At 52.1% G+C, this 27,666-nt stretch overlaps 8 protein-coding genes across 8 annotated transcripts; 5 read left to right on the forward strand and 3 right to left on the reverse strand.

The window, feature by feature from the left end:
• Positions 1-3,581: 3,581 nt before the first annotated feature.
• NEUTE1DRAFT_68872 (uncharacterized protein) lies at positions 3,582-6,027 on the reverse strand (the record flags this gene model as incomplete). Its single annotated transcript, XM_009855991.1, has 8 exons — positions 3,582-4,045; positions 4,110-4,749; positions 4,981-5,179; positions 5,252-5,353; positions 5,405-5,411; positions 5,553-5,604; positions 5,667-5,757; positions 5,842-6,027. 8 exons carry the CDS (start codon positions 5,893-5,895, stop codon positions 3,913-3,915), a joined length of 1,278 nt encoding a protein of 425 aa, XP_009854293.1.
• Positions 6,028-8,241: 2,214 nt separating this feature from the next.
• NEUTE1DRAFT_124594 (uncharacterized protein) lies at positions 8,242-9,797 on the forward strand (the record flags this gene model as incomplete). Its single annotated transcript, XM_009855992.1, has 1 exon — positions 8,242-9,797. The coding sequence occupies one exon, from the start codon at positions 8,428-8,430 to the stop codon at positions 9,544-9,546; it is 1,119 nt and encodes a 372-aa protein (XP_009854294.1).
• Positions 9,798-10,662: 865 nt separating this feature from the next.
• Positions 10,663-13,352, forward strand: NEUTE1DRAFT_49489 (uncharacterized protein; the record flags this gene model as incomplete). The annotated part of the gene is made up of 3 exons (XM_009855562.1): positions 10,663-11,542; positions 11,637-11,652; positions 11,969-13,352. 3 exons carry the CDS (start codon positions 10,663-10,665, stop codon positions 13,350-13,352), a joined length of 2,280 nt encoding a protein of 759 aa, XP_009853864.1.
• A 926-nt stretch (positions 13,353-14,278) lies between these two features.
• On the reverse strand, positions 14,279-15,918 carry NEUTE1DRAFT_87562 (uncharacterized protein; the record flags this gene model as incomplete). Its single annotated transcript, XM_009855993.1, has 2 exons — positions 14,279-15,631; positions 15,795-15,918. The coding sequence occupies 2 exons, from the start codon at positions 15,916-15,918 to the stop codon at positions 14,328-14,330; spliced, it is 1,428 nt and encodes a 475-aa protein (XP_009854295.1).
• Positions 15,919-16,621: 703 nt separating this feature from the next.
• NEUTE1DRAFT_103784 (uncharacterized protein) lies at positions 16,622-17,518 on the forward strand (the record flags this gene model as incomplete). The annotated part of the gene is made up of 4 exons (XM_009855994.1): positions 16,622-16,660; positions 16,909-17,089; positions 17,204-17,269; positions 17,349-17,518. 4 exons carry the CDS (start codon positions 16,622-16,624, stop codon positions 17,516-17,518), a joined length of 456 nt encoding a protein of 151 aa, XP_009854296.1.
• Positions 17,519-17,988: 470 nt separating this feature from the next.
• NEUTE1DRAFT_87570 (uncharacterized protein) lies at positions 17,989-19,945 on the reverse strand (the record flags this gene model as incomplete). Its single annotated transcript, XM_009855995.1, has 3 exons — positions 17,989-19,365; positions 19,452-19,601; positions 19,728-19,945. The coding sequence occupies 3 exons, from the start codon at positions 19,754-19,756 to the stop codon at positions 18,387-18,389; spliced, it is 1,158 nt and encodes a 385-aa protein (XP_009854297.1).
• A 2,251-nt stretch (positions 19,946-22,196) lies between these two features.
• NEUTE1DRAFT_50393 (uncharacterized protein) lies at positions 22,197-22,729 on the forward strand (the record flags this gene model as incomplete). The annotated part of the gene is made up of 3 exons (XM_009855615.1): positions 22,197-22,364; positions 22,428-22,589; positions 22,619-22,729. The coding sequence occupies 3 exons, from the start codon at positions 22,197-22,199 to the stop codon at positions 22,727-22,729; spliced, it is 441 nt and encodes a 146-aa protein (XP_009853917.1).
• A 1,456-nt stretch (positions 22,730-24,185) lies between these two features.
• NEUTE1DRAFT_68887 (uncharacterized protein) lies at positions 24,186-26,132 on the forward strand (the record flags this gene model as incomplete). Its single annotated transcript, XM_009855996.1, has 4 exons — positions 24,186-24,325; positions 24,401-24,528; positions 24,592-25,623; positions 25,714-26,132. 4 exons carry the CDS (start codon positions 24,186-24,188, stop codon positions 25,971-25,973), a joined length of 1,560 nt encoding a protein of 519 aa, XP_009854298.1.
• Positions 26,133-27,666: the final 1,534 nt, after the last annotated feature.

Raw genomic sequence — 27,666 nt, forward strand, 5'->3', positions numbered from 1 at the left:
GGATGCTCTTCCTTCGCTACGCAGTAGAGTACAGCTACTCGACACTAAAGTAGAGCGTGGCGAAGACGATGGGACCGTAGGTATGTAATATGACGAGAAGGCGAAAAGATGAGAGCAGGTTGGTGGATATCTTGATGGAAATCGGTCAACGTGGGATGGCAAGTGCCGCGCGTTCCTGGGGATCAGGTCTGGTTTTAGTCGAATTAGGTGACAACCAGCGGTTAAGCGAGGACTCGGAAGAGATGGGACGAAGTTCAAGTTTGGACGAACGATGTCCAAGATGTCGGCCCTATGACGACAGTTGCATCAAAGGTGTTAAGCTAGTGGTGGGGACAGCGTAGGGATCTATCTTGCTTTGGGGGCTTCGTGACTGGTCGCTTCCTCTCTGGTACACCCCGCTTCGGTAACTTTGCAAGGGATGCTGCCACTGTTTCAAAATGCCGTTGCGAGAGTGTCAGTTAGGTCGTCGTTACCTCTATTGATGTGACTGAAAAGAGTGGAAGTTTTATGGCTTGGGAGGTTCACGGTTGACATATGGCCGTGCTGTCATAAGAGGCAGCATGAGGTCCTCGTAGGTAGACACACAAAGGTGCCCAGAACACGATGGAATCTTCACCGAAATGTGCCATGTGCCAAGATCATCGCCAGTTCACGATACGACTTCGTTGACTCCCGAAAAGGGTCCTCTCTAGCGCTGAAAATGGGGCAAGCTCATAGAAGCAAGGTTGACATCCAGCCAACTAGACTATTCCGATATGGAGAGGTTTCAAGCGCATCAGGCGTTCAGGGCCCTTGACAAGGAAAATAGAGCCTTACGACGCAACCATCCGCGTGTTCGGCTGTCACGCACACAAAGTCCTTGCTGCTTGAGTGTGGAGAGGATCAAGTGAGGAGAAACACAATGTAGTTTGTTCGGGTTGCTGCATTGCTCAGCATCAACCTTATTTTCTGCCCTTGTTATGAATCACGGGCAAGGGATATCTGGTGTTAACTGCTGCGGTCAATAGTTCTTGTTAGTGCGAAAGTCTGTTTTGAGTGGTGGCCATTAACATCTATTATCACTTTCACCGCATCCCGATGCCGGACAGGGAGCATCCATGCTGTCGCTCTACAAAGAACTACCTGTTGCTCCTATCACTCATCAATAAGTAGTGTACCGGAAAATTCGCAAGCACAGCATATGTCGTCTACCTTGTGAATGAGGGGATTCCGGGATTGCACAGAATGTCTCACTCTGAATCAGGCATATCCGACCCTTGAGCAGCAGCTCGGCGCTCGGCTAACAGGCAAAACACCACTGGCAGCAAAAGCCAAAGACACCTCGACGCGAATGTGGACCGGAATTTTTTCCCTCTTCCAAACCTGCAATCGGATTTGGGTTTATTTTTATTTTTCTTTCTTTGGCTATATCTTCATTTTCATGTTCATCATTCTTTTCTCCAACGAAGGCTCATTGTCTGTCACAAACAGCTTCAGGTTGCCCAGTCCCGTCCCCGCTTGTTGGGCCAGCCAGGTGAGAAAATTAGTCCAGAAAATTATAGCTAGTGTACTAGGGCTAAGTAGCTCACCTACAGTATGTACAATGACGTCGTTGTCATTCGTTGGCTTCTTTTTTTTTTTTTTTTTTTTCCTTTTTTTTCCCTCTCTCAGTTTAGCCCAACGCCTACCACACGACCACCAGACAACCGCCAAAGGGTTTTGGCATCACGAGAACTTGGTGGTAGCCATTGCCCAACCACAACAACAGAGGAAAATAAGAAGTTAGTAATGTCGTATGCAAACAAAACACAAGGTTGAACCCTGACTTCGAAAATGGCCTCTTTTTGTGGCCTGGAAGCACAAAGGGTCTGCCGGGTGCCTTACTACAAATCGATGTCTCGATCTTGTTGCACTTGCGCTTGCACGACTGCACTGCTTTGTGAGGCTTCTGTCGGCCGATGTCATGAAGAAATATCAAGGGGGATTACTTTACATACCTTATCATCGAGACTTTACTTTTCTGTTTTCTCGAACCTGAATTTCATCAGTCGGCTCACTCTGCTGTGTGAGGTGCTCTCGCCATTTTAACCCTACCGTACGGGCACGGCGAAGTGTGGAGTCAAACGGACCCTCCCGCTGTCAGAGTAGCAGATACTAGTCCGGGTAACTGCCGGAGGGCCGGGGTGTCCGGCGCAGGTCCGATGGTGTGGGTCTCTAAAGCTCCGCTGATGTTCCGGTACACATCTCTTGGCAACCGTACATGGCTTGCCGTTACGGGCATCACTTACTTGACACTCGTTGCTGGTTCCTCAACAACTATTAGATGTTCAGTAGAAGCAAGCAGGTAGGTAGATGCCGTGCTCTCGTAACAGACTGACTAAGGTGCCTTGCCAGAGGCACAAAGTTCGTCCTGGAACACTTACACACCTGGCACAAAGCACGACCTTGAGACGCTGTGCTGTTAATCTGCCTCCAGTCCCACGTGGCATGACTGTCGAACGGACACTGCAAATGCACATGTTTTTCACAAACAATGATCAAGACAACTGGTTGTAAGATAGAGGTAATCATTCCTTATACTCTGGACTAGACATTAGCGACAGCGACACTGACCGAGCTGGGTTAATGGTGTCCCGGCCTCGCCGGCCTACATTTCATGAACTCACCAAGTTAGTTACTATGGCCTTTCAGCCCATAGACAAGGTGCATTGGTGTGCTTCCTCGCTTTCGAAGGCCCTTTCGTGTGTGAAGTTTGACAGCTAGGTAAGTATAGACTCCACCACAACCCCAATGAGTCACCGACGCCACGGACTCCATCCCAGCTGGAACGATCTCATCAGGGTACCTGTTCCAGAACTCCACCTCCTCGCTCTATCCACTCGCAAGGTATGTAGGTTGCGCCAGAGTCGTCCAGGTAGGCGAAGGGATTTCGACCTTGTCAAGCTTAATACCCAGAGCGACATTGCCATGTGGATGTGCATGTAAAGTAGCACAGTGTAGTGTCTCGAAACTCGTTTTCTGGTGGCCGATGGACGGTAGCCCGGAAAGGTGGAGTTGCGCATATCAACGGCCTTGACTAGGTAGCCTAGCCGCTGTGCCCGCGGGTGACTACGGCAAGGCCGTTAAGCGAGCAGCGTGAGAGGGGACATCGTTCGAGTCTCGAATCACCGGTGTCGATGTTTCACCTCATGCACCCTGTGCGCCTATGACATACCAGGGGGTCCGTACCAGGGCGTCGGGTCTCTTGGTGGAGTCCTCCGCATGTTCTTCACTCGTCTTCTTGCCTAGTACAGAGCAGCGGGGGCTTTGTGGGCGGCCCTACCCGTGATATCTGTCGCTGGTGTTGCAATCCGTACCCGTTCCTCATCCGAGTCCCGAGCCACTGTCTCGGGACTGGACTAAGAGCGGGCAGATCCGGCTCCTTTGTGGTCCCTTTGGATACCCAACCAGGGGGGCCAGCTGTCGACTTCATGGAAGACTCTTACAAGATTGACCACTCAACGTCACCTAGTTGGCGTTGCTGGACCCCCAAACTCGCCTACCCACCCAAATCCAGCGAAGCACTAGTCACGTTGGTCACCGAAACTTGTAAAGAACAAAGGTGAAGGACAACCAGGTGACATTGCTACTTTCGTCTCCCGTTGATTTTGTCTATCTCATGCTCATGTGTCGACGAGCATTCCCCCTGATTAGGAACACAGTCGGCAATATTGGCCTGCTCAGTCATCCCCAGTTAACCCAATCAACCCCCTTTTTGCTCCCCAAACAGGGAGATTATAGTACTCAAAGAACTCCGGTGGATGTGTGAAAAATGACCCCAAACACAAGAAAAAAGAAAATCGTCATGATGCCAGCATCTCTCCTCGTAAAAATCCTGGTATATTCCCCTTCATGCTAAAGGACAACTCCGTCGGTCGAACGGTCTGCTTCCGCTTAGTTCTCAACAACAGCGGGAGGCTGGACCTTGTTCTGCTCGTGAAGACCGAGGTGGAAGGTACGGATAATCGAATCGGCGTCGTCGATGGCGATTGGGCGCACGTCGGCAAGGGCCTTGATCTTGGCGGTGCTGTAAAGTCACTGTCAGTTTTTCAATCCCAAAAAATCTGCTGGGATGAAGTTATTGCGCTTACCATTCCTTGACCTGGTCGTCGGTCATCTCGAGACCAAGCTGGCCGACACGGGTCTTGACAGCGTTCCAGCCAGTCAAGCGCGAAGCGAAGTGGACGTAGCGGGTAAGACCGAAATCGGCAGGGTTGAGAATTTCGTAGGTGCTGGGGTTGTTGAGGATGGCCTTGGCGTGGATACCAGCCTTGTGGGTGAAGGCGCAGAAACCAGTGATGGGGTTGTTGAAGGGGGTGTTGATCTCAACAGCCTCGGCGACCAAATCCTCAAGCTCCTTGAGCTTGTGGAGCTTGTACTTGCTCTTGACGTAGTCGGGGCTGGTGACGATCATGCGAGCCATCAAGCCACCGAGAGGGGTGATACCGTTACGCTCGCCGATACCGAGAACAGAGGTGTCGATGTGGGTGGCACCAGCCTCGAGAGCACAGTAGGCGTTGGCAATGGCGCAGCCAGTGTCGTCGTGGAAGTGGGTCTCGATGTCGCACGAAACGACGCCGCGAAGGGTACGGACGAGGTCATAGACCTGGCGAGGAGAAGCGCAGCCGACGGTATCGGCGATACCGACACGGTGGACGCCGACCTTGTCAACAGCGCGGTAAAGGGAAAGGAGATCGACGAGATCGGAGCGGAAGGAATCCTCGGAGGAGACTGCGCATGTTAGCGTACAATTCCAACTAGGATAGTGTTTGAACAATAATTGGGATACGTCAGTAGTCGCCGTGTCCGGATAGCACGGAGTTGTAGACACCGTGCGCAAGCGGACCTTCCATGCCGAAAAAAAAGAGCCGATTCCGGGATCGAATGATGTCTCGGCCGAAACAGCTAGTGGAGGCAAGGGGTGTTTTGGGCTGTATGCGAAACGGGGCATGTAAAACTTACAGCGAACTTCAAGTCCCTTGGACTTGACATACTCGATAACCTCAACGGCGGTCTTCTCAATGTAAGCCATATCCTTGCCGTGGCTGTGCTCGCGGAGGAAGCTGGAAGTGCCAATGACGACATCGAGGCCGTCGACACCAGTCTCAACAGCGAGCTGGGCATCGCGCATATCGCAGCGGACGTGAGTCAAGATCTTGGCCTATGTGTGGGAAACCTGGGTTAGCCGAGGGTCCTTGTGAGCTTCCGAACCGACAATGCCATCGAGACGTACCTTGAGGCCGAGCTTGCAGATGGCCTCGCAATCTCTCCGAGACTGCTCCGAAGCAGCGGGAGAGGTCAACTCGATGTAATCGACGCCAAAGTCGTCAAGGGCTGTGTCCGATTACCGGGGTCAGTTGTCTGTAAATGGAAAAGAAGCGGGGCGCTTGGCATGGTTACCCTTGGCACTAAACGAATGAGAAGTCAGCATGAGATCGGGTTTTCAAGCTCGGAGAATTCTAGGTTCCGGGTTCGGGGGCTGCGGAAGCGACGAAAGGCCAATGGGTCTGTGACTGGGAGTGGGAATGACTAACATCTTGATCTTGGTCTCGGTGTCGAAGTAGGCGTTGGCGAATTGCTCACCCTCTGGCTTTGAAGTCAGCGGAATGAAGTCGAAAAGGCAGTGTGTTTATTGTGCTGGTACGAACCGCGAAGAGTGGACTCGATAATCTTGAAGCTGCCGACATTGGAGAGGAAGTCGCCGACGGGCTGGTAGGGGTTGGAGCGGAAGTTGGCGGGCTGTAACCGTAGATAGCAGTTAGCATTTTGGGCAACCCAGAATTCGGGGACAGTTGGATTATTGGGAAGTCGTGGTCGACGTACGTTCACGCCATTGGAGGCACCATTGGTGCCGTTGGGAGCATCGGTTCCGCACATGTTGTCTGGTCTGTAGATGACAAGGAGGGAGACTGAGGAGGACTGTGTTGGCAAAATTGAAAGGAGGAAGAATTGAGAAATGCGGATGGCTTCCCGATGTCGCTGATATAGCTGTGGTTTTAAACTTTTCGCGGACCCTTGCGGCTGCACGACAGCACCAGATTCATATGAGTCAATAAGAGATTTTTTTGGTCAGGGCATCCGGCAAAGGCCACTACTACGACGGAGTACCGGTCTGGTACATACCCGACCAGGTATGGCCCCCCGACCCCGCAGTGGCACAAAAGACAGCGGCGGCCAAATCTTAGTGTAAACGAGTCCTGAATCCTGACCGCCCGAATAGGAATCGGCTCTTGTGATTGGCGTACTTCTTTGGAGACGGCGAGGGCTCATCACGTCACACATCAGAATCCCGTTTTGTTGCTCCGCTGGCTGGAGCGATCAACCAGTGGGAGACACCCCCGAATCCACATACACTACGTACAAAGCCCATTTCGAGACGCAAACTAACCGCAGCAACAACGCGTGCAGACGTGTCGGTTCAAGCCACATAAGCGTGGCCGGATATAGTGCTCGCACATTCAGCCAATTCGCCTTTGACACTGCAGTGTTGGAGCACTGACAACCCCAGACTTGGTGGCTACATTTAATCCCAAGTTTTGCAGGCAAGAGCGCTGCCAGGATGCTAAGTACGGCTGCCGACTGTGGACTTTCCGTATTACGGACTTAGTGTAGAAGAAGGGCTTGGCGTTTCGGACAGCATCTCGTCACTTCGGTTGAGCTGGCTCCGAAACTCGCAAGAGTCAATTGGAAAGCAGACTCGAGCAGGTCGTCATTGTCTCCAGCTACTCGGGCTGGTCTTCGACTTGCACGACGGGACAGTCCCAGAGCTCAATCAGGGGCAGAGCAAGGGCATTGGTCAGCACACGCTGCGAGGCACACAGAAGAGTCACACTTGCCGTCCTTCGTAGCATTTTGTGCTCTTTGCGTTCAGGTCCACAAACAAATTCTACGCTGGCAGTCCGCACCGCGACCGGGCTGCCCCCAGCAAATGTTCACCCCACATTCTCCTCGGCAGTTCACTGGCTGGTCGTGTCTTATGGTCCGTGCTCTAAGCCAACTGCCAAGACGACGCCACTGAACGTAGGAGGACCTAGACTGCCTGTGATAGTGGGGCTGGCAACTGGCAAAGGCCGACTGCGCTGTTACCATGTCCGTGGCTCGTGCTGCTGAAGGAATTGACTGATCCCCTTGGCTTGATGCGTCGAGACCGTCGTGCGGCGCCGTCCACAGGCTGGGGATTCTCCAGCGGGGAAGTTTCCGTTCGTTGGACTCATTCGGTTTGTCAAATATTCACCAACAGACAAGCGTCAATTCGTTCAACTTGGGGGCCACGGTGTCACGCAAGGTGATGACCGCCTCTGTGCCTTTTTCCCCTCCAGGTGAAGTAATCTTTAATGAATGACACATATCGTGATTCTTGCGGCGAATGCTCACCAACATATGAGCTCCTGTTCCAAGATCTGGGGAGTTGGGATCCATAACAGAGGTGACTCCGACCAGGAACCGTCCAGTTTGCGCGGCTCTATGGTATTACCTCTCAAGATCCCTTCTTGACTTTACTCACGGTACTGTAAGTCAGCGGTCTTCATTCCAGGGTTTCTACCAATGTTCATGAAGTGTTCCAATATCCTACCTGACTCCCCATCCTTCTCGCCATTCTCCGCTCCCATATCTCACCGTTTGGACATCCATCGGCCAAATCCTACGAATGGCATAGATACTAGAATACTGCGCCGTATGTCAGTATTCTTTCCCCGTTCAGAGAGTTGCAACCATTCCCCAAACACCAAGATCAAGATGATCTTTATCATACACATGCGGAAACAGGCAAACCGAGGTTAGACTTTGGCAGCCGCATGAAGTGCATGATGTATTTGGTGGCCTGACTCCAGCATGTCATCATCATTGGCCGTTTGACAGGCCATCACTAATGCCCAGACCCAGACCATCCCGAATGATATCGTCCACCCTTTCCAACGAAAATATAGGGTCGTAGTATAGAGCACTGCCCTTTTGCTCTTCGTTCAGCCTATTCAATAGTATCTTCTGCCCTGTCGTTCTCGCCGTTGTCACTTTGCCACTAGGCGTCACCTACAGTAGGTTGACACATGGTGGCTCGGCCTGGGAAGAAGTTAGATCAGGTACTTAAACCACAACGGTTGACCACAACCATCAAGGTTGGTCAAGTTGCTCGCTGTCCAATATGAACCGTGCCCCTAGATATTTCTAGGTCATCCATAAATACACCAGACCAGGCCGACCACATTTTTGGTCAAGTGTTCCCAGTCACTTTTGAAAGGCGTAACCTTGTACATTCGTCCGAAATCGAATATCCAAACATTCGTCATCGTCCGGGAGCTGACCCAGCAACCCAGCTATAGCTCGCTTTGAGTCAGCCCATCTCAACCTTAAAGTTCCCGAGAAAGCGATTGATCTTATCAAAACGTCCCAAAACAAATCCCGGCAAAAATGTGCATCGTTCTGCTAACGACTGCGCACCCAAAATACGCGCTCATTGTTATCGACAATCGAGATGAATACATCCTTCGGCCAACTAGCAAACCTCACTGGTGGACGGCACTGTCAGAATCGCCCTCTACCGACAAGCATGAGTACGACTGCCGAAAAGTCGAGGTCATTTCCAGCCGGGATTTGGCCCGAGCTGAGCATGGAACATGGCTCGGCATGACCAAGGGCGGCCACATGGCTGTGCTTACGAACTACCGCGAAACGAACACTCACGACGCGGCACATCCCATAGCTGGAAAGCGCAGCCGCGGGGGTATGGTGACTGCTTGGCTAGCGGCGCATCCCGATGAGCCGGTGCAGGACTTTGTCAGCCGGATGGTTGGGAGCGGCGAGGCCAGGGATATTGGCGGGTTCTCCCTCGTTTGCGGAAAGCTTCGAAAGAAGAAAGCCGAGAAGGCCATCGAGCCCCTGGCCATCATCTCCAACAGAGCCGAACATATCGACAGAGTGCCATGGATCTGCGGGGACCGGGATCGCACATACGGACTCAGCAATGCCATCTTCCTTGGCCCGAGCGAGGAAGTTAACGAGTTAACCTGGCCCAAGGTCCGGGACGGAAGGGAAAAGCTGAAGCAAGTCATCGAAGCTACCTCAAGTGACGACGTCAGTGAGGATGTGCTAGTAGAAGAACTTTACAAGGTCCTGGATACCACCAACTTCCCTGTGGATCGCTGTATCGATGTCGAGGAGGGCATTCCGCTGCTCAAGAATTCCATCTTCATCCCCGCTTTTGGCGGCAAGCAGCATCAAGCGGAGATGGAGGCAGCCCGTCAACGGGGGACAATCAAGGAAAAGGGTCCTCACGACTGCGCTTCAGAGGCGTTGACAACGGTCAACCGCCCAGACAACCAACCGTACGGCTTCCAGACTGGTCTCTACGGCACGCAGCGGCAGACCATCATCCTCGTGGATTGGGATGGAAATGTCACGTACAGGGAACGTGCATTGTTCGATGCCCATGGCAACCCGATTCCCCGAGGCGCCGGGGACGAAACGTTCAAATTCAAGATTGAAGGGTGGGAAGAAGCAACGGATGGCGAACCAGAGATCAGGAGTTAGGCGCAAGCGTTTGTTGTAGTCCAAAATCCAGGAGTGGAAGTTTCTATCAGCAATGAGGGGTGGTGTTTCTTTCGATATCATGGTCACTGGATTCGAATAGCGGTTGTTCAGTTGCATTATGGTTGGAAGAATTTGATTTCGAGTTACTCTGCGTAGCTCTCACCAGCCTTCATTTCTGTTTCGACCCTTGGTCAGGACATCGATGGGTTACCGCCTATCCCAGTCTATTTTCTGCTTTATCGTTGCTATTTCTTTTGTTCTGAATTTCTCGCCGGGCAAATCATGACGGCTGTGTGTGCGACACTGGAAGGGAAGGCACAACACGCAAACACCAAACCGCGACTCAGGAAGCGATTTCGCTCTTGCTCCTGCCAAAACCTCTTCACGGATAAGATACGCTTCCCATTCACAACTCGAGCTCGTCTGAGGTGGAAAGCCCAGGTATATTGGTCGTGCCTTCCTTATCTATATATCCGGTCACACAGCTCCTTTCGTCCCAAACTACAATTGGATTCCACTTCCAGCCCAGACTCCAGAGTTCCAGGTCTGCGCGCACCTCATCGCTGCCGCCAGGTCATGGCGCGTCATCCAAAATTCCGTCAGGTACAGGGCAGCTATTACCCTTCACTGCCGCCGGCCTCGACTCCCTCGAGGTCTTGAGTTGACTTCCATTTTTTTTTCACCCTCTGTCTCCGCCGTTTACCCTTCCTTCCCCCGCTTTCTTGCACGACAGGCTCGCAACTATCCTGCATCTTTCCATTCCCCTCCTCACCACCAACCACTCTGCACCCACAACCTTCGCATCACGACTTCAACTTTGGTCGCGGTTCGTACCTGTACTGATCCGGATATCTTTGCTGTCTAAGCGCCAAAGAAGGTACGTTCTACACAAGGATCGAGTATTAACTCGACCCCTCCCTTGTCCCGGACTGGGATACTTTCATTCTCCCTTGATCGTCTTGCTTGTTCTCGAGTGTCAACCTGAACGAAACTTGATCACCTTGTCTGGATCTTCCTTTCAAACTTCACTTGGACAATACAGTACCCAACATCAAGGGATTGCAGAAGAGTTGCGGTTCACGTTCTGGTCAGTTCTCCATTGCTAACCTGGCCGCCATGAGCAGGAGATTATCCTCAAGCACTGGGGAGATCGAGTCTGGCACCCCACTGCGCTACGCTTCACCCCTTCTCGCGTCGCCTTGGATTGCGAGCACTTGTTTCGAGGAGTCAGACAGCGAAGAATCAGACGGCACGGAGCTAGTTCTCTTGGGTCATAACAACTGCTCGCGCTTCCCAGCAAAAGGCGCGGTCAAAGTCGAATCCCCCAAGGCGGAAGCAGACAATTACTTTGTCTGGTCTTCAATCAACCCTCCACCCAACTTCGAGACTATATGCAACGCTCGCGGCGAAGCATATCGCAATTTGCCAAAGCTGAAGGGACTACCCTTGTCAACATCAGGTCCCCCTATCCATTTTGTTTCCGTTACCGCCACGGCAGACGATTGTCTCGAACATCTTGAGGGCAGCGAGCTCGCAGAGAAGGACCATTTTAGGTCATCAAAGCAACAGACCGTACGATACAGCGAAGGATCTCGACCTTCCGTACCAAAGTCCCAAGAAGACAACATCCAAAACAACACCATTCACAACGACGAAGTTCACAGCAACGAAACCTCAATCGTCCAAGTCACTTGGGTCCTACTTCTCACATTCAACGCCGTGATTAGGGGAACATCTCGTCTTGTGCTCTTCTCAACCTTAGTACCGCTTTTGTTTGTGAAGCGCACGGGCCTGTTCGTTCTTTGCGCTTTGTTTGAGGTCGTCGGAGTTTGGCTCTTGTTCGCCAGCCAGTGCTACAACATACTGCTCCTCATCTTCAAGAAGTTGACCCTCCTAGCAAGAATTCAATGCATCAAGGGCCTTATCTGGGCTCTAAAACTTCTGAAATGGAGCATAACATTCAAAACAGCACTCCGAAGAGACGAGGGTCCCGCTGGTCGCTTTACAGACCACCCAAAGTTGAACAGCTGCCATCAACAGTAAATGCTGATACCAGCGACACATCCGGGCTAGATCTCCATGACGGACAGCCACTGAGGACAAAGGGTGTGATTCACTCGTCTGACGACGACAGCAACGTGGGATGTACCACACGTATCCCGTCTTTCACAGGCCGGGTGAAGCAACAGAACAATGAGAACAAACCACCCGAGCGGATTCAGGAAGAAAGCACTACTCCAGCATCAACAAAGCAAGGCATTTCTAAATCACGGACTTTCAATGTTTTGTCAAATCTTACCCATACCTTCTCCCGCAGTTCGTTACTCAGTCATTCAACGGCAAGTCCCCAGGATCTCCAGAACTCGTCATCAACTGCAACAGCAAAGAGTTCCCGGTCCTCACTATCCTCTCGCTTTGGTAGGAAAGCAATGGACCACAACGTAGGTCCTTCAACCGAAGCTACGGAGCCTACGCCTACATGTGAAGAAGCACCGCCACCGCTTCCGATCAATCCCCGGTTTGTTTCAACGGCAATGCCTTCGGCGTATTGGGCTGGGCGCTTTACGTCTCTCCATGACCGGTTCCACAACGAGATACTAGGACCTCGTAACCTCAATTTGATTATTGAGGCGCATACATTCCTGTCTACGACGTCTGGTGATCTTAACAACTCGACAACCACCCCCTCGCCCCCTGCATCGGCGTTCAACAACCCTTCTACCTCCGTATACGCCTCTAGCCGTATCGTGCCCATTAGGGATCTCAGCTTCTACACTCCTGCAATGATGCACCCCAATGCTGACCAGCTCGGACTTGAGACGACTGAGAATAGACACATACCTCACTATATAAGATGCATACCCCATTCAGCCACCACCGATGCTATTCTGCAGAGTTCGAGAAAGTCTAGCACCTACGTCAGTGAACGGAATCCTGCAGTATACAAGACAGTGCAGCACGAGGAGACGTACAATCCAAAGGTTCCATCCCCTTCTATGATACCTACTCGCGTCATCCCTAGGTCTGAATCCTCGAGGATTCTTCCTCGGCGGCCCCTGCCGGAACCTCCCGTATCCGAGTCTTCGAGGATCCTACCCCGACGGCCCTTGCCGGAACTTTCATTCACCGAGTCTTCGAACGTCATTCATGTTCACCCACCGACGGACTACAACAACCGCTCGTCGATGAGCTTTCGGATGAAGAACACCGACCGTCCGAACAGGATTATGAGCGAATCCCAGGCGAAAGCACAGAAGGAGAGGGAAGCCATGCTTCGAAGAGTGACAGTTGCGGATGCGACTGCTCTCACGGATGACGACAACAGATGTCGTCGCGTTTTCGTTCATCTCGAGGCATGCTGTGTCACGGATGAGGCACGCAACTCGCTGTATGCTTGGCAACAGGACTATGCGAGAAGAACACAGCGAGAGGTGCTGCTTCCAAAGGGTGGTACCATGCATGGTCCACGTGGCTTCAAAAACAGCGTCTTTGGCAGGAGTTTGTTTGGGAGTCGACGGAGCAGGGGGTCTCTGCCTGCTGGTTCAGGTGGAGGTAGCATCACCACTGGCCTCAATGTGGACCTTGGACAACCTCAAAGTGAGGTCCGGCCCTCGAAGACGGAGCGATCACTGCTTCAGGTGCCGAGGAGAGTGTTTGCCCACGGAAGATCAGCCAGCATGAAGGTTGATAGCATGGAGCAGAGCTCGTATGGTCATCGACATGAGAGGCACGGGACTGTTCGCGGAATTGAAGCAGACAACGAGGTCAGGAAGGAACGGTACCAATATCGTATGAGCCTTGCGTGAGCATACGTCAACGTTTATTTGCAGATGATGGATGTTCTCAGCGATGAATGGACAATGGAACGGATTTATGAGCTGTACTATTATTGCATGTGCATTATTGGCTTGAAAGACAGAGCAAGCATTACGGTTTCCTTTTAGAGTGAGGGAAGAGAGTACAGGACAAGGGCATAATCATTTCGCTTTAGATATCCATGGTAACAGGCATGGTCGGACTTCTCTAGAGAGTATTTTCTCGGTTTCCGACCTCATCTTACCGCTTCACATACCCAGGGTAAGAGGCAAAGGTCCGGCGTTGTAGAGGGCATTTCTGGCATTCATACATGCTTTGAGCCTCATAATGGTAACACCAATAAATGTTAGTTAGCCTTGTAATGACATATCTTGACGATCAGACTTCGAGTTTTGGTCCTAGTGCAATCACAGACGAGTATAATCAGTCCCTCGCCAATAATCCTGTGATTGAGCTCCTATTAGCCAGGATGGCGTATCCATAGGTGTATATCACAAAGATGTGTAGCACAATGAGCAGGCTGGCTTGTTCGAGCACCCTTTTCAAACCTCTTCGGTTTCGTCTAACACATCTCCAGATGACTTGAAGGGCCGTTCCCAATCCATTGCCAAAGTCAAGATTGTACGTGTATGGTGAAGTTGAATTCATTGTTTTCAAGCAGGTCGTTCCTATCTCCAGACCATTACCTCGTATTTTGACTATAGCCCTTTTTATCCCCAACTCCTGTACGCAGCATAAACTGCGGTAATCGCGTGAAGCCAAACCACCCATCCAAGCCAAAACTCCTTTTTTTTTCAATGCAAATGTTGATCCTGCCCTGCCCACAGATGTAAAAGTTTTACGATGCAAGACCCCATCGCCTACCCATCCACCCACCCATAAGAGGTACCTACTTGGGTTCATTCCAACCATACTGAACCACCCCCGAACTCAAACCACCCTACCCTCCCTTACAAACCCGCCCCTTACTCCCCCTTCTTCCGACTCTTCAGATAATCCCTCAACTGTTCATGCTTGCTGGCAAAGAAGAGCTGCCTCTTATCGTTCTTCCACACCAGTACGCCAATCTCCTCCGCATACCTGCTCAGCGCCGCGTACTCCTCCGTGCTCTCAAAGTCCTTGAACAAGAAACCCGCCGTGGTTTGCATCCTTTCGTTCTCCAGCTGCCAAAGTCGAATCTGGTCCACCACCGTCGGGGGAAGCACCGGTTTACCCGTGACCGTGGCTTCGCGCACCATTTGTTGATGAGCATGCGCGTGTAGGTAGGAGATGATTTGGTCGGCGGTGATGCCGAAGCCAATCGCTTGGCGGATGGAGTCGCGGGTTAGGCGGCCCGAAACCATGTTGGGGAAACGCATGTTGAGCTGGCAGAAGAGAGCTAGGACGGCGATTTGTAGCGGGGAGGTGGTGTAGGCGTAGATACGATAGTTGGTCTCGATGATGATGCCCTTGGCTGCTGTCTGTGTTTTGTCGGGGGTGGCGGCGGGGCCGCCGCTGGTGCTGGTCGTGGTGCCGGGCTCGCCCGAGGGGTTGGCGGTCGCGGCGGTGAAAGCCGAGGAGACGGTGCGCAGGGCCGAGGCGGTGCTGGTCAGTGTGGTGGCCAGGCGGGTGGGAAAAAACTGGCGCGTGTCGCGCGGGAAGTAGATGAGCCCGAAGTCGACGAGCGAGGGAAGCATATTCCGCCGCGTCTCGGTCAGGGCTGATGTGTCATAGGCAGTTCCGAGCTCAAGCGAGCTGAGCATGAAGAGGAAGGAGAGCATGTCAATGCTGTCCATGCCCGAGTCGGCCGTGTGGTCGGCTGCTTCGAGCCAGAGGAGGAGGAGCGTCCATACTTGGGCGTTGGACTCCTGGAGGAGGAAGGTGAAACCGGCTTGCGTAATTCCGATTCCTGTACGGGTGTCGGGGCGTCGTTCGACGAGGCGTCCGGCCAAGAGCAGTTCCTTCACACTGGCCTTGGGTCCGCTGACCCCTTCTGAGCTGCCGTGGACCCCAAGACTGTTGACAACGTAGTGGAGGATGTCGTCCCACTTCTTCCGAGCGTACTTATCGAGGTAGGCGATGTCAATGGAGGGATCGACGGGGAGAGAACTAGGGACGCCAAAGCTGCCATCTTCGCCGCCGCCTTCGAAGGCCAGTTGTAGGCCTTTCTTGAAGCTCGCCGTGATTTGGATTTCTTGGGTTCGGTCCTTGCTTGGTGGTGAGACCTGGAGGATGTGGAGGGATCGGAGAGCGGCAATGGTGCGATCGCAATGTATCTTTCCGCCGCCCTCTGGAGGGAACCATATGTCAAGGGAGGTTAACGGGAATGGGTCGGGCATGTACAGTAGACCTCGGACAATAACCTTGGCTATCGAGGGACAAAGGAGTTAGCTACATGCCTAGAGATTCGGTGTCCAAGGCCTCGGTATCTGAGGCGAGGAACAATCGCATACCATGATAAGACAGCATACGGCGGAAGATGGCCAAAGCTGTCGCAGGTGACTGGTACAGTCTCCTAAAAGCTGTACCTGGCAGCTTCTCCAAGTACTCGAGGAGCTGTTGTCCGCCGAGTGACATGGTGGGTAGACGAGCGGGCACAACGGGCCGCTAATAGAGATTCGTTATCGCTATGTGACTGGCAATGTGAAAGGTCAAGTCGAATATTCGGTAAATGTAGTGCCTCGAATGCCGTCAAGTCCAGATGGCTCGTCGAGAGGATCACGATGTAATGCTACTGGTCGACTTCTGATGGCAGATATGGAGACCAAAACCAACTTCCAGGTGAACAGTGTGATTCCAACGGAAGTGTATTTTATGATGAATCGAGTATGCGGTTATTCGGTACCCAGTGAGTCGAGCGATAATGGTGTAGCCGGTGGCATTTGTAGGTGAAAGGCGTAACCAAGGTGCAAAAGAAGACCTTGAAGGCTGTTGATGATCACTGCGTTGTACACTACGTGCCGAGGATTGCCTGCCCCGTGGCGCCCTTGCAGGTGGTCACCAAGCATAAGTGGGGACTTCGGACCCTCGTGGCAGGCACTACCAGTCCCTGTTACGACGTCACCGTTCCACTGTCCGGCATTTGTCCACCGTCCCCCGGGTCGGCCAGTCGGCTCCTAAAGCCACTGTAACAGCGCCTGTCCCGGGTGGTGATTTCCGGCGTTCACAGCAGTGTTCCGTCCCCAAGTCCACCTAGAGGTAGTCCAGACACCGCATCTGAAGCACACCTGGTGTATCTCTCTTACATCGTCTCCTATTTCGAGGTCAACAGCAACAGAAAATGGCACCCAAGCTTCCACCAGCGAGATTCGTGAGATCGGTTAGTTCAGGGACTCATTTCACAGCTGCATTGACTCGGTTGCTGACAGCATGTTAGGTCCTGAAGTCGTTCATGGCCGAGTCCGGTCTTGAGCCGAGGTAAGTGATGACACATCACCATGGTCTTTCAAGAAGAGATCAAGACATAAAACTCACCAAATTTTGCAGACTCCTCGGACCTCATGTAGGCTAAAGACACCACAGAATTGCATGAATACAACGAACATGTAACTGACATGACCAAACTAGCTCCGGGTAACCGGTGCCACCGAAGGCAAGGTCGACTTTGAACTCGACATTACCAAAGACCACACCAACCGTCTGAAGATCATCCACGGTGGAACCATCGCCAGCATGGTTGACCTCGGTGGTTCTCTGGCCGTAGCCTCGAAAGGACTTTACGCCACCGGTGTGTCGACGGATCTCAACGGTATGTTCCTTCCTTCCATGAGACTTCATGCCTACTCGGACAAACGAATTCCAGCCCGGTTATGTGCTGCTTTCCGCAAACACACAATACTAACATGTATATGAAAAAAACCAGTTACCTACCTTAGTAGCGGTGGGAAAGTCGGCGAGAAGATTTCCGGAACCGCTGTGTGTGACAAGAGTAAGTCTTTCTTCCTGCCCCTTGCATCAGCAACATGAATTATTGACAAAACTAACCTCCATTATCAACAACTAAACAGTGGGCAAGACTCTTGCCTACACCACCGTCACTTTCCGCAACCAAAAGGGCGAGCTCTGTGCCCGTGGTAGTCATACAAAGTATGTCGCCAACGCTTGGAAGTCCCAAAATGGGACCGAGCTCTTCACGCCCCCGGAGGGAGCTGCGATTGCCGAGGATGATGTGGAGTGAAAGTCATGAGAGTCAACCTGGACATAGGTGCGTATGCATGGTGTACATAGAGTTATTAAGCCTTGAGCGAGCGGGCGGTCAGCGATGTTTCGTCTCTGCATTTTCATTACCCTCTAAACTCATAGAAAGATACCCTTAGAGTACCTGTTGCTAGTTTTCGCATCACTGGATTGGTCTGACGATGGAGGGAAGTTTGATTTGCACTTCAGCCGCTGAATGTTAAAAGGCAGCTTATACGGATTTCTGTTCGGAGCTTCCGTTCTTGATTGTCTGTGACATACGGTAGAGCGCAACGAATGGAGCTACTCGACTACCGTCTACACTACATCCACTAGCCTACCCTGCACTTCCTCGGCGCTTTGAGTGCGTACTTTAAACCCTCAAGTGCATGTCTCGCACGCTGATATTTCGCTATGCAGATCGCAGGACTTCAGCCCGTGTGTCACTGGTACGTATAAGAGCCCAAATACACACGATGGCACTGAGCAAACATGACTGCCAACAGGCAACAAGGAGCAAAAGACAAAGTTCACATGGGAATGAGGGTTAACCTCTAATGAAAGCGGGCCTGTCCCAAGCGGGATCAGTTGTGAAGTTGGTGGATGGCTTGGATGGCGTTCTCATATCTGGTACACCGAGAGCCTTGCCTACTGCGTGTACAGTGAATTATGAGGCCCAACTCCGTTTCCAAGCTTTCCTCAGGCAACCTCCAACGTCCAGTGGTAAACCTGGCGTTGTAACCCAGTCCAGGATGACTGTATCCTTGGGGTTATCATACGGAACTCTTTGTCCCGGCAGTTTTATGCACACTTGACTGGAAGGTCGTAGCGAAAACCAGCATACCAGATGCCGTCGTTGTCATCGTCGCCTACTTATCAACCCCAGTGCTCTTAGCAGCAGCAGCGTCATCGGCACCACCAGCACCCCAGCCAAACCAACCGCTGCTTCCCTGAGCATTCGGCCCCGGCCTATGCCTCACCCTCCTCCCATTGTCATCCATAATCTCCTCCTCGCCGCTCTCGGCCTCGAGCTTCTCAAAGTCCGCCTCGGACCGGTTGCGGCTCAGCCCACCCCCACTCACACTGCTGTGCTCGCTCATGGAGCGCGAGTTCTTACCGCTGCGGGAGCTTGAACCTTGCCAAGGGTTGCCAGCACTTGAAGTGAGTCCAATATCGGCGCCGTCGAAGCTGAAGCCCGGCACGCCGCTCTGCTGCTGGTTGTTCTGGAGTTGAGATGCCTCGCGGTCGAGCGCGTTGAGGACCGTGTTAAGACGTTCGCGCTGGGCTTCGATGAAAGAGATGCGGGCGTCCACGCCGCGAATGCTCTCGGGAACGAGGCTGGAAGCTCCGCCTCCGGTGCCCGGGGTGGGGGTGACGTCGCGGTCGAATTGGGTGCCGGAACCCTTGTTCGAGTAAGCGTTGCTGGCGGCGGTCACCGCCGAGGACAGGAAGCTATAGAAATCGGTTCCAAGAGCGCCGCCCGCGGCGTTGTTAGCGCCACCCGGGCGAGCAGACGGTACGTTGAACCGGGCGAGGAGGGATTGGGTATAGGATTGCGCAGTCTGAGAGGCGCCAGCGCCGCCGCCGTAGGAGGCTGACGCGGGCTCGGGCGGTGTAGGAGGCATGCCGAGGACTTGGGTCTTGACGTATTCGATGGCTTGCTTGAGGTAGGCAAGGCCGGCGGCCTTGAGACGCTCGTGGGCCGAGGCGATGAAGTCCTCGATTTGTCCTTCGTTGGCCTCCAGCCAGGGCTCGATGTGGGTCTGGTAGATGACGCGGGCACCCTGGGTCTGGGGAAGGACTAGGTAGAGGAGGAAGACAAAGCGCATGAAGGCGTAGAAGGGGACCCTAGCGTAGCGCAAAAGGGTCATGTCAGTATTGTTGCTGAAATGGCTGTCGGTGGGTAGATGATGCTTCCATCGAATCGAACTTACCACACCAAGAACCAACCAACCCACGATTCAACGAGGACAACGAAGGAGATGACGACCCAGTACATAAGCCATGGTGTCAACTGGGCCGGATCTGAACTCCTGAGAGCTTTGTAACTGGCGTAAACGGGAAAGAGGAAGGAGGCGACAGAGCTGTGTCGCGATACACCTTGTGTTAGTTGATGGAAACATCAAACGGTAAGGCGGCGGGGCAGCGCATGGCGAGCAACACGAAGCTGCCTGCCCAGCGCAAAGCCGTGCTTGGAGGACTTGACATACGAGAGTAGGTTGGGCAAGATGTCGAACATGTTGACAGCAGCCTTGATTCCCGGTGATACCGGGAAACGCGAATTCGTGAAAGTACCAGAACGTCGGGTTGTTGAGTCGAGTCTCGTTCGGCGATGAATCGAAGTCGGGGCTCGATACTTATGCGGTCAAAGGACTTTTTACTTTACGTCTTCACAGAACGAGCAGTGAGAAGGAAACAAAGAATCGTTCAATTCGAGGTCGAGGTGACCAAGTAGAAAAGTTGCTCTATTTGGATGACAAGGAAGAGGAGACGAGGTGCATCGGAGAAGCAGGTGTTTGTGTAGCTGCTTCAGATGTTCGTACGATGAATGAGGTAATAGGCTGTGAATAAGCCAACGCAAGTCTCCATCAGCAAGCGGTGCAGATGTGGAAACCCCGTCGATGCAAGGCTACCTTACCGCAGTTAAGGCTTAAACAAGTGATTTCGGTGAGCCAGGGCAGGTGACGGGAAGCACGAGGTCCCGCCATGGAACCAACTGAGCCAAAGCCTGCGTACCGGTACTGCGTGTAGGTGTAACACCTGGTTGTCACCCCGACGGGCTCGCTGCCCGGATCGAAGCCGTGAAAGGAGAGGAAAAGTTACCTCCCTCTATAGGTAGGGGCCCCTATCTAGAGGTAGATGCCCTGGGGCTGTTTCAAGACAGCCGGAGACAAACAGCGAGCTTCAGGGGCTGAGGGATACTGTACACTACCGACCTAGCACCGCCAGAGACGGGGGAGCCCCTACGGTTCCCCTCCCTCTTCCCCCGCCAGTCTCACGATAAGGGACGATAAGGCCGCGGGAAGCCCCACCAACACCCCACTTTAACCCCGGATTTGCAAGAGCGGAGCCAGCTGAAGACATGGATGATGTCTTTTCAACATCAGAATCTCTCAGTCTCAAGTTTCTCCTTCTCACAACTTCAACTTGGTCCATCAACGTCATCCATCTTCATCTACGCTTCTGGATATTCATCATCGCTCTTTCTTTCAAATCATCATGTAAGCCTCCGTTAGCATTGGCTGCCGTCATCGGAGAGTCTCGCTAGAAACACCAAAGACACCACAGCCTATTCTAAACGACTGGGATGACTACCACCTACTAAGATTCTGGCATCCACTTACAACACAGCCTGATACTCGGAGTTGAGTTCCGAGGCCTCGTCAGTTGTCTTCTTTGGCCTCGCGAGTCTTGCCAGACAATAGCGCAAGATGTGGTTCCCGAGCTGCCATCAAAGAAAAAGACATACACGCCACCGCCAGGTATCTACACCGGCACGACTCGAGACTCTCTGGGCTCTGCGGATCTTCTCTTTAAGCTACTCAACTCGTCTCAACACGGTGTATTCGGTGCCTGTTTGATGGCTTTGCGGGAACGATTCGATGGTCAGAGGACGGCATCATAATGCTCGATGCGCCTTCATCTCTAAAACCGAACTCGAATACCTACTCAGCGTCACACCATGCTGTCGTTCCGGCACATCATTAGAGGTAGCCTCAATTTGAGTACCATGTAGTCAGGTTTCAGCGAAGGATGCGGCTCTGCGGCAGGTGTCCGCTTCTACCAAGACGAACCATCTGCTGCTGCAGCCAACGCCGTCCGACGATACCTACCTTGAGAGCTGCAAGGGGCTGCAAACCCGAGAAACAGTCACCCGAGGAGCCCAGTTCCGGATCTGACAGCCGACTATGGAGACAACTCCATCCTTGACTTCATGTTGGGTCGGCAAGCTATAGGGCAAATGGCCTGCACCACTGCCGAGTTTGCGATACTGCAGTGTCATCTTGTCTTCACCTCAAGTCGTGTAACGACTGGGTTGACTGATGCTGTGTAACGAAGAACCTTCAAGATTGGCAAGTCGGTAATATGCAGAACCGCGCAAATATGTCGCCCTGATTTTACTTCTCTCAGTCTGGGTACTATGATTTACAACCGGCACCCAGAAAAGGTTCTTAGTCGTCTACGTCGATGTACAAGAGCAGGCGCAATCCAGCAACGATCGTGTTCCTTAACGTTCCAACATGGAAAAGAGACGGCGATGACTATTGTCACGATATACTCAATGTTACAGCTTGAGCAAGAGGACAAGTAGTTTGATTTCGTTGGAAAAGGAGCTGAGTGTCTTTTGAGAAACAGTCGGCATGGGCGGATATCATCACCCAGTCGGTCTCTGTCAACGATCGCTATCTCTGACCTTCGTATCAGGCAATCCGGAATACCACAATCGGATCTCCAGAAGTCTCGTCACTGAATTGCTGTCTTCCTTTGGTTGTCAAGCAGCAATTGAGTTCTCGCCCCTTTCCCCTCTCCGAGTGACCTCCAGCAACGGGGGTGAGAGTGAACGGTTAGATTCGGACTCATTTTGCTCGCCGAGGCCTTGACTTGAACCTTTTCGATACTAGGCTAAGGAAATTGACTTGAGCATATTCCAAGAGGCTTCCGTCTCCATGACTCCCAAAATGTTGAGGCTGGCCAGCTCGATCAAATACCTTGTCAGCCACGACTATGACTACAAGAAAAGGGGCCAAGTTATGCTTAAAGATTTATCCCTCGCACAATCCGGCAATGCCATCATTGGCTGTCGCATCCTCGGCTTGCTTGGGTCTCGCACTACGTGCATAGCGTTCGTGTTGGCTAAGATCCTAGTACGATCCAAGCTGGATGTGACATTGGACTGGGGATCAGTCCAGATTTCTGGGTTGCCCAAGTTACTGTCCAAGCAAAGCAGGATCCACGACGGCAAATGTCCTCGGCCCAGCCGCAAGGAAAAACTCGATGCATATAGTCCGCTCTCTGCGATGCCAGCCAACCCGGAAAAGGGGCAAATCGCCATCACGAACAGCGAAGCTCCAGTGAGCTATGCAGAGACGCCTTTTTCCAGAGGAGGGCAAGTGTACCATCAAGATGGCTTTTCAACATTCATGGGTGTCATCTCAAGAGGCTTAGGTCAGTTATGACAGCGGGCAAGGGAACCTCTGTTGTGAATAGGTAAAGGTGTTCCAGTGGTGGTTGTCTTCAGCCTCACCCCTTTTCTCCTTGCTGCCGGGCACTATTCTGACCTACCGACCAATACACGCTACCGGGCTAGTTAAAGCTCTAGGCTGGTGTGCGAAATGGAGTAGGCCGAGGCACCTCGAAGTTGGGGATCCCGATGATGGACGCAGCTGCGAAAAGTCACATGAGCTCGGGAGAACCCAAGAAAGGCTCTTGGCACTAGATCTACGGCTATGCTGGATCGTTGGCAGTGGAGTTCAACACTCTGTTTAGTTTTGTCTTCTGATCATGAAAACGTGTTGAGTGAGGAAACGTGGTCGAGCCCTGGTCCGTCGATGAGGAGGCTCGAGAGGATGCGGGGAAACCAAGCGGCGCCAAGTTTCTGGGGAACCAGAAATGGGGAGTGGCCCGCTCTCCAACTTTACAAGAAAGCCGATTTACTCGTCCACCACCACTACCAATCTCAATGGTGTTAACCAAAAGAGAATAACGCTCCGGCAAGCTCATCATTAGCCTGTTTCTTTGCCCGGGGCTATGGGAGTTTTGGAGAGATATTCTTGTGCCAAACGGTTGCTGGGGTCAAGTAGCGGGCCACTGGAGATTTTGTGGATTTGACACTCGCCCTCCCCATGGGGTAGTGGACCCCCTTCACGGCCAGGCCCGTATCATGACACTGAAGCTTTGGGGAACCCTGGATAAACCTACAACCATGACCGCTTTTATTGGTCAAGCTTGACGTTTTGAATTTTATCAACGGTGTTTGCTTCAGGCACCCTCCTGCCAGATCTACAACTTGCCCTTGGTGCAATTGCCATGCGGGGGACGGGAAACGAGAACCATGGGTGTGAGCCAAGCAGAGGAATATTGCCGTTTGTTTGGTCAATCTCACGTCCACACCGGGCCATGATTTGGAATCCGGGACTTGGCAATTGATGATGAACAGGGCAGAACGAGAGGGGGGAGCCTGGATGCTTCGTTTGCCTGGTACTCTTCATGCAAATGTACACCACCATTACGATGTCGGTCGTGTCACCGTGAATGATGATAGGTCTGGGACCCTCCAGCTTGGCTTGCAGGCACACCTCAACCTCAGTCTAGTCAGCCTGGTAGTGATCGGCGAAGGATTTCTTTTTTTTTTTTGACTGTCACCGATAAACCCTTCCTACTGTCCATGTCGGTAGTTCCTTCATGCATCTACATGTAACCTACAGGTACATTACTTACGTCCGCCCTCCCCAGCCTCAGCCACCCTACATTGTTCTTTGTTCATAATCCCTTCCTACAATCTTCACCTCACCACCTCTCCTTCTTGTCGCCTACTACTCGTCCACCACCGACCTCGCTCACACAAGGTCACCGTTTGAGTGTCTCATCTTCCACCCATCAGGTTATCAGCTTTTCTTTTCCAGCAACAGAGCCAGCTTCTCCTCGTCGACAGTACATCAGCCATCACAATGGCCGCCGGAGTGTCGGAAACAATGACCTCGGAAAAGAGGAGGCAGTCTTTGTCCGAGTCTGACACCAAGGAAGGCTATTTTGAAAATGCCCCAGGGGCGCACTACCGCGCCGAACGGGGCCAGGCCGCAACTGACATGTAAGTCGCTTACTTCCAGTTGGTTCAATACCTTACTCAGTTTCCTCATTCATCCTGCTGACCTTCACCCAACAGTCACGGCAACCCTCTCGTTGAACTCGATCCAGTGGCAGAGACCAAGCTCCGACGAAAAATCGATCTCTATATCATCCCAACGGTTGCAATCCTTTACCTATTCTGCTTCATTGACAGAGCCAATATTGGTGAGCGACGCGATCACTAGCCGGATTGATGAAAGGCACAGGGCTTACGATAGTGGACTGCAGGAAATGCGAGGCTAGACAAATTAGAGAAGGATCTGGACCTACACGGATACGACTACAATACCCTGCTATCAATCTTCTACGTCGGTTACATCGTCTTCGAGATTCCAGCAAATATCGCGTGCAAATGGATGGGCCCAGGATGGTTTCTCCCTCTGACCTCGCTTGGTTTTGGGATCATGTCTGTCTGTATGGCATTCGTCAACAACTTCTCCCAGGCTTGCGGTGTTCGTTTTCTTCTTGGGGTCTTCGAGGCTGGCATGATGCCCGGAATCGCCTACTATCTTTCCCGCTGGTACCGTCGATCCGAGCTCACTCTACGTCTATCGCTGTACATCGTCATGTCCCCTCTGGCCGGCGCTTTCGGTGGCCTGTTGGCGTCTGGAATTCTCAAACTCGACCACTTCGGTAGTCTTCATGGATGGAGAATGATCTTCGGTATCGAGGGCATCATTACTGTTGGACTGTCCCTTATTGGTTTCCTTACTCTCACCGACCACCCCGCGACCGCCAAATGGCTCAGCCAGGAAGAGAAGGACTTGGCCATTGCCCGTGTGAAGTCGGAGCGTATTGGCCAAACCGAGATTATTGACAAGATGGACGCTAAGAAGCTCAAGCGCGGCATCTTTAACCCCGTCGTCTTCTTTACCGGCTTCGCCTTCCTCCTCAACAACATCACCGTCCAAGGTCTCGCATTCTTCGCCCCTACCGTCGTCGCTACCATCTACCCGACTAAGAACATTATTCAGAAGCAGCTGTTAACTGTCCCACCTTACGTCGTCGGCGGCTTCTTTACCGTCCTGATGCCTCTCATCAGCCGCCGGCTTGATCGCCGCCAGATCATCATCATTGCCTGTTGCCCACTTGTTATGGTCGGTTACATTATGTTCCTGGCTACCGAAAACGCACATATCCGATACGGCGCCGCTTTCCTCGTCAGCACTTCTGTCTTTGCCGCTGGTCCCTTGACCAACTCCCAAGTCAGCGCCAACGTCGTCTCCGATACTGCCAGGAGTAGCGCTATCGCTTACAATGGTAAAGCTCCCACATGACACTCATCTGCTCCCATCACAGCCTTTCTCTTCTTGCAATCAAAAGCTAATCGTTTTGCTTCCCCACCTTTAGTCATGTTGGGCAACGTTGGCGGTCTTGTCGCCACCTGGAGTTTCCTGCCCTTCGACGCCCCCAAGTACCACATCGGTAACGGCATCAATCTCGCTGCGTCTAGCGGCACCCTCATCATTGCCCTTTGCCTGCTTATCTGGATGAAGAGGGATAACACCAAGCGCGAGCTGCGCAACGCCGAGGAGGAGCTGACGGGCATGTCACAGCAAGAGATTCAAGATCTGGATTACAAGCACCCTGGTTTCCGATGGAAGCCCTAAAAGTGCCGGTCCATGGGAATAAAGGAATGGCTGGAAAGGGGAATGGTGGCCTATTTAGAGGGTTCGGTTAATGCTGCACAGCAGCCACTGACCATCAATCGATATTACGAGTGGAGGGGCGCTACATAAAGGAATAGACGATGATGATGACTATAAGTTGGATACCCAAGCAGAGGCTGCCGCTCAACAAACTACCTCTACCTATCTAATAATGATGATACCAGTTCAAGCATAGGTACCTATAGTAATATGGCACGCGTGCTTCTATCAACACCTCCATTCTCATAGAAAACCGACACTCCATCACCACAATCATAACTCGCGCATGACAACGGTGCGGGATACGTGCACCCTAGGAGCCTAGTAGAATCTCATGTCTGAGTTCGGAGGTGAGGCTTGCCAAGCGAGATCCTTCTGCATGGCACTTTATCGATCTCACCAACAGGGGCACAGGGGGTGGTGGTGTATTGACCAATCGCCATACCGCAACGGGAGATAGGCACTATACGTAGTAGCGAGCGCGGGATGATAGAGAGAGAGAGAGAGAGAGAGTCTCGGATGTAATGGAACTTTGGATGCGACATGGTGCGGTGGTGTTGCGACATATCTACATCTGGATGGAAGGTAAAAACAGGGCTGGGTGATTCGGAACCAAAGGACAAAGAGATGCGGTAGACCACTACATGTAGCGTACCTACCTTTTTCGAAGTCCTAACTACCTACCTAGAGTTAGGTACTTTTGCGTCATCACTCTTATCTAAAGGTCGTGCGTGGCATTTGAAAGAAAGATAAAGAATTATACACAGTTGGGATTAATACATGTATGCATGGTCTCTTTGCTATAATCACCGTCGGATCCTTTTTTTCTTTTTTCTTTTCCTCGTCCAGATCGGGTAGTTGAAAGCCAAGTTTTGAGTGATGATCTTTCCTTGAGGGACAGGACGGTAGGCAATGTTTCCACGAATCGGTTAAACTCCCGTCTTGAATGGATGTTTAGCGTAAACTTATTTATATGGATGGTACCCTCTTCTAGTTTTTCCAGTTCATGACTCCATTGCGATGCTAGTAGGTCCGAGGCTTCGGTTTTCTTGTAGCATCTTACGTACCTCTACCTAGAGGTATATGACGCTAAGAGTACCTTAGTATGTGCGACTAGAGGTAGTATGTACGACCTCAAATTTCAAACATTTCAAATTTAGCTTGCGGCTCTTGGTAGGTAAGCTGTGCTCCCTCTCACAAAATACCTGCTTACTACATGCTACAAGCTCTATTCGCATTGCACAACATGTTAAGAAGCAGTGATGTTGTGGAACCTCGATTACTCACGTCAAAGACTGTACTTACTCTAGAGGTACTCAGTCCGGGGTAGACGGACTTTACTCGATCACCATGAGAAAAAGAAATTGCAGTGAGAGCATCACTCGCCCTTCCTTCTTAAGCGTTGGTAATAAGATAGTGGCTAATGTCCTTTGCCCTAGATGTTCAAAGGATGTACAAGCTTATTATCAAGGACAGACATTGTGCACTTTGGAATGTTTGAACGTGTGCGAGATTGAATGCTATAGCATCGTATTTGAATCCTTGGTTGAGTGCCATTCCTCGTGAGCACATCAATCGCTCTGAGCGTCTACCTATCACTGCGATATCAGTCATTTATTTGCACCCACCGCCGAGTGTAGCTAGAGGTAGGTAT

Source organism: Neurospora tetrasperma, assembly GCF_000213175.1.
Source record: "Neurospora tetrasperma FGSC 2508 unplaced genomic scaffold NEUTE1scaffold_6, whole genome shotgun sequence".
Taxonomy (NCBI): Eukaryota; Fungi; Ascomycota; class Sordariomycetes; order Sordariales; family Sordariaceae; genus Neurospora; species Neurospora tetrasperma.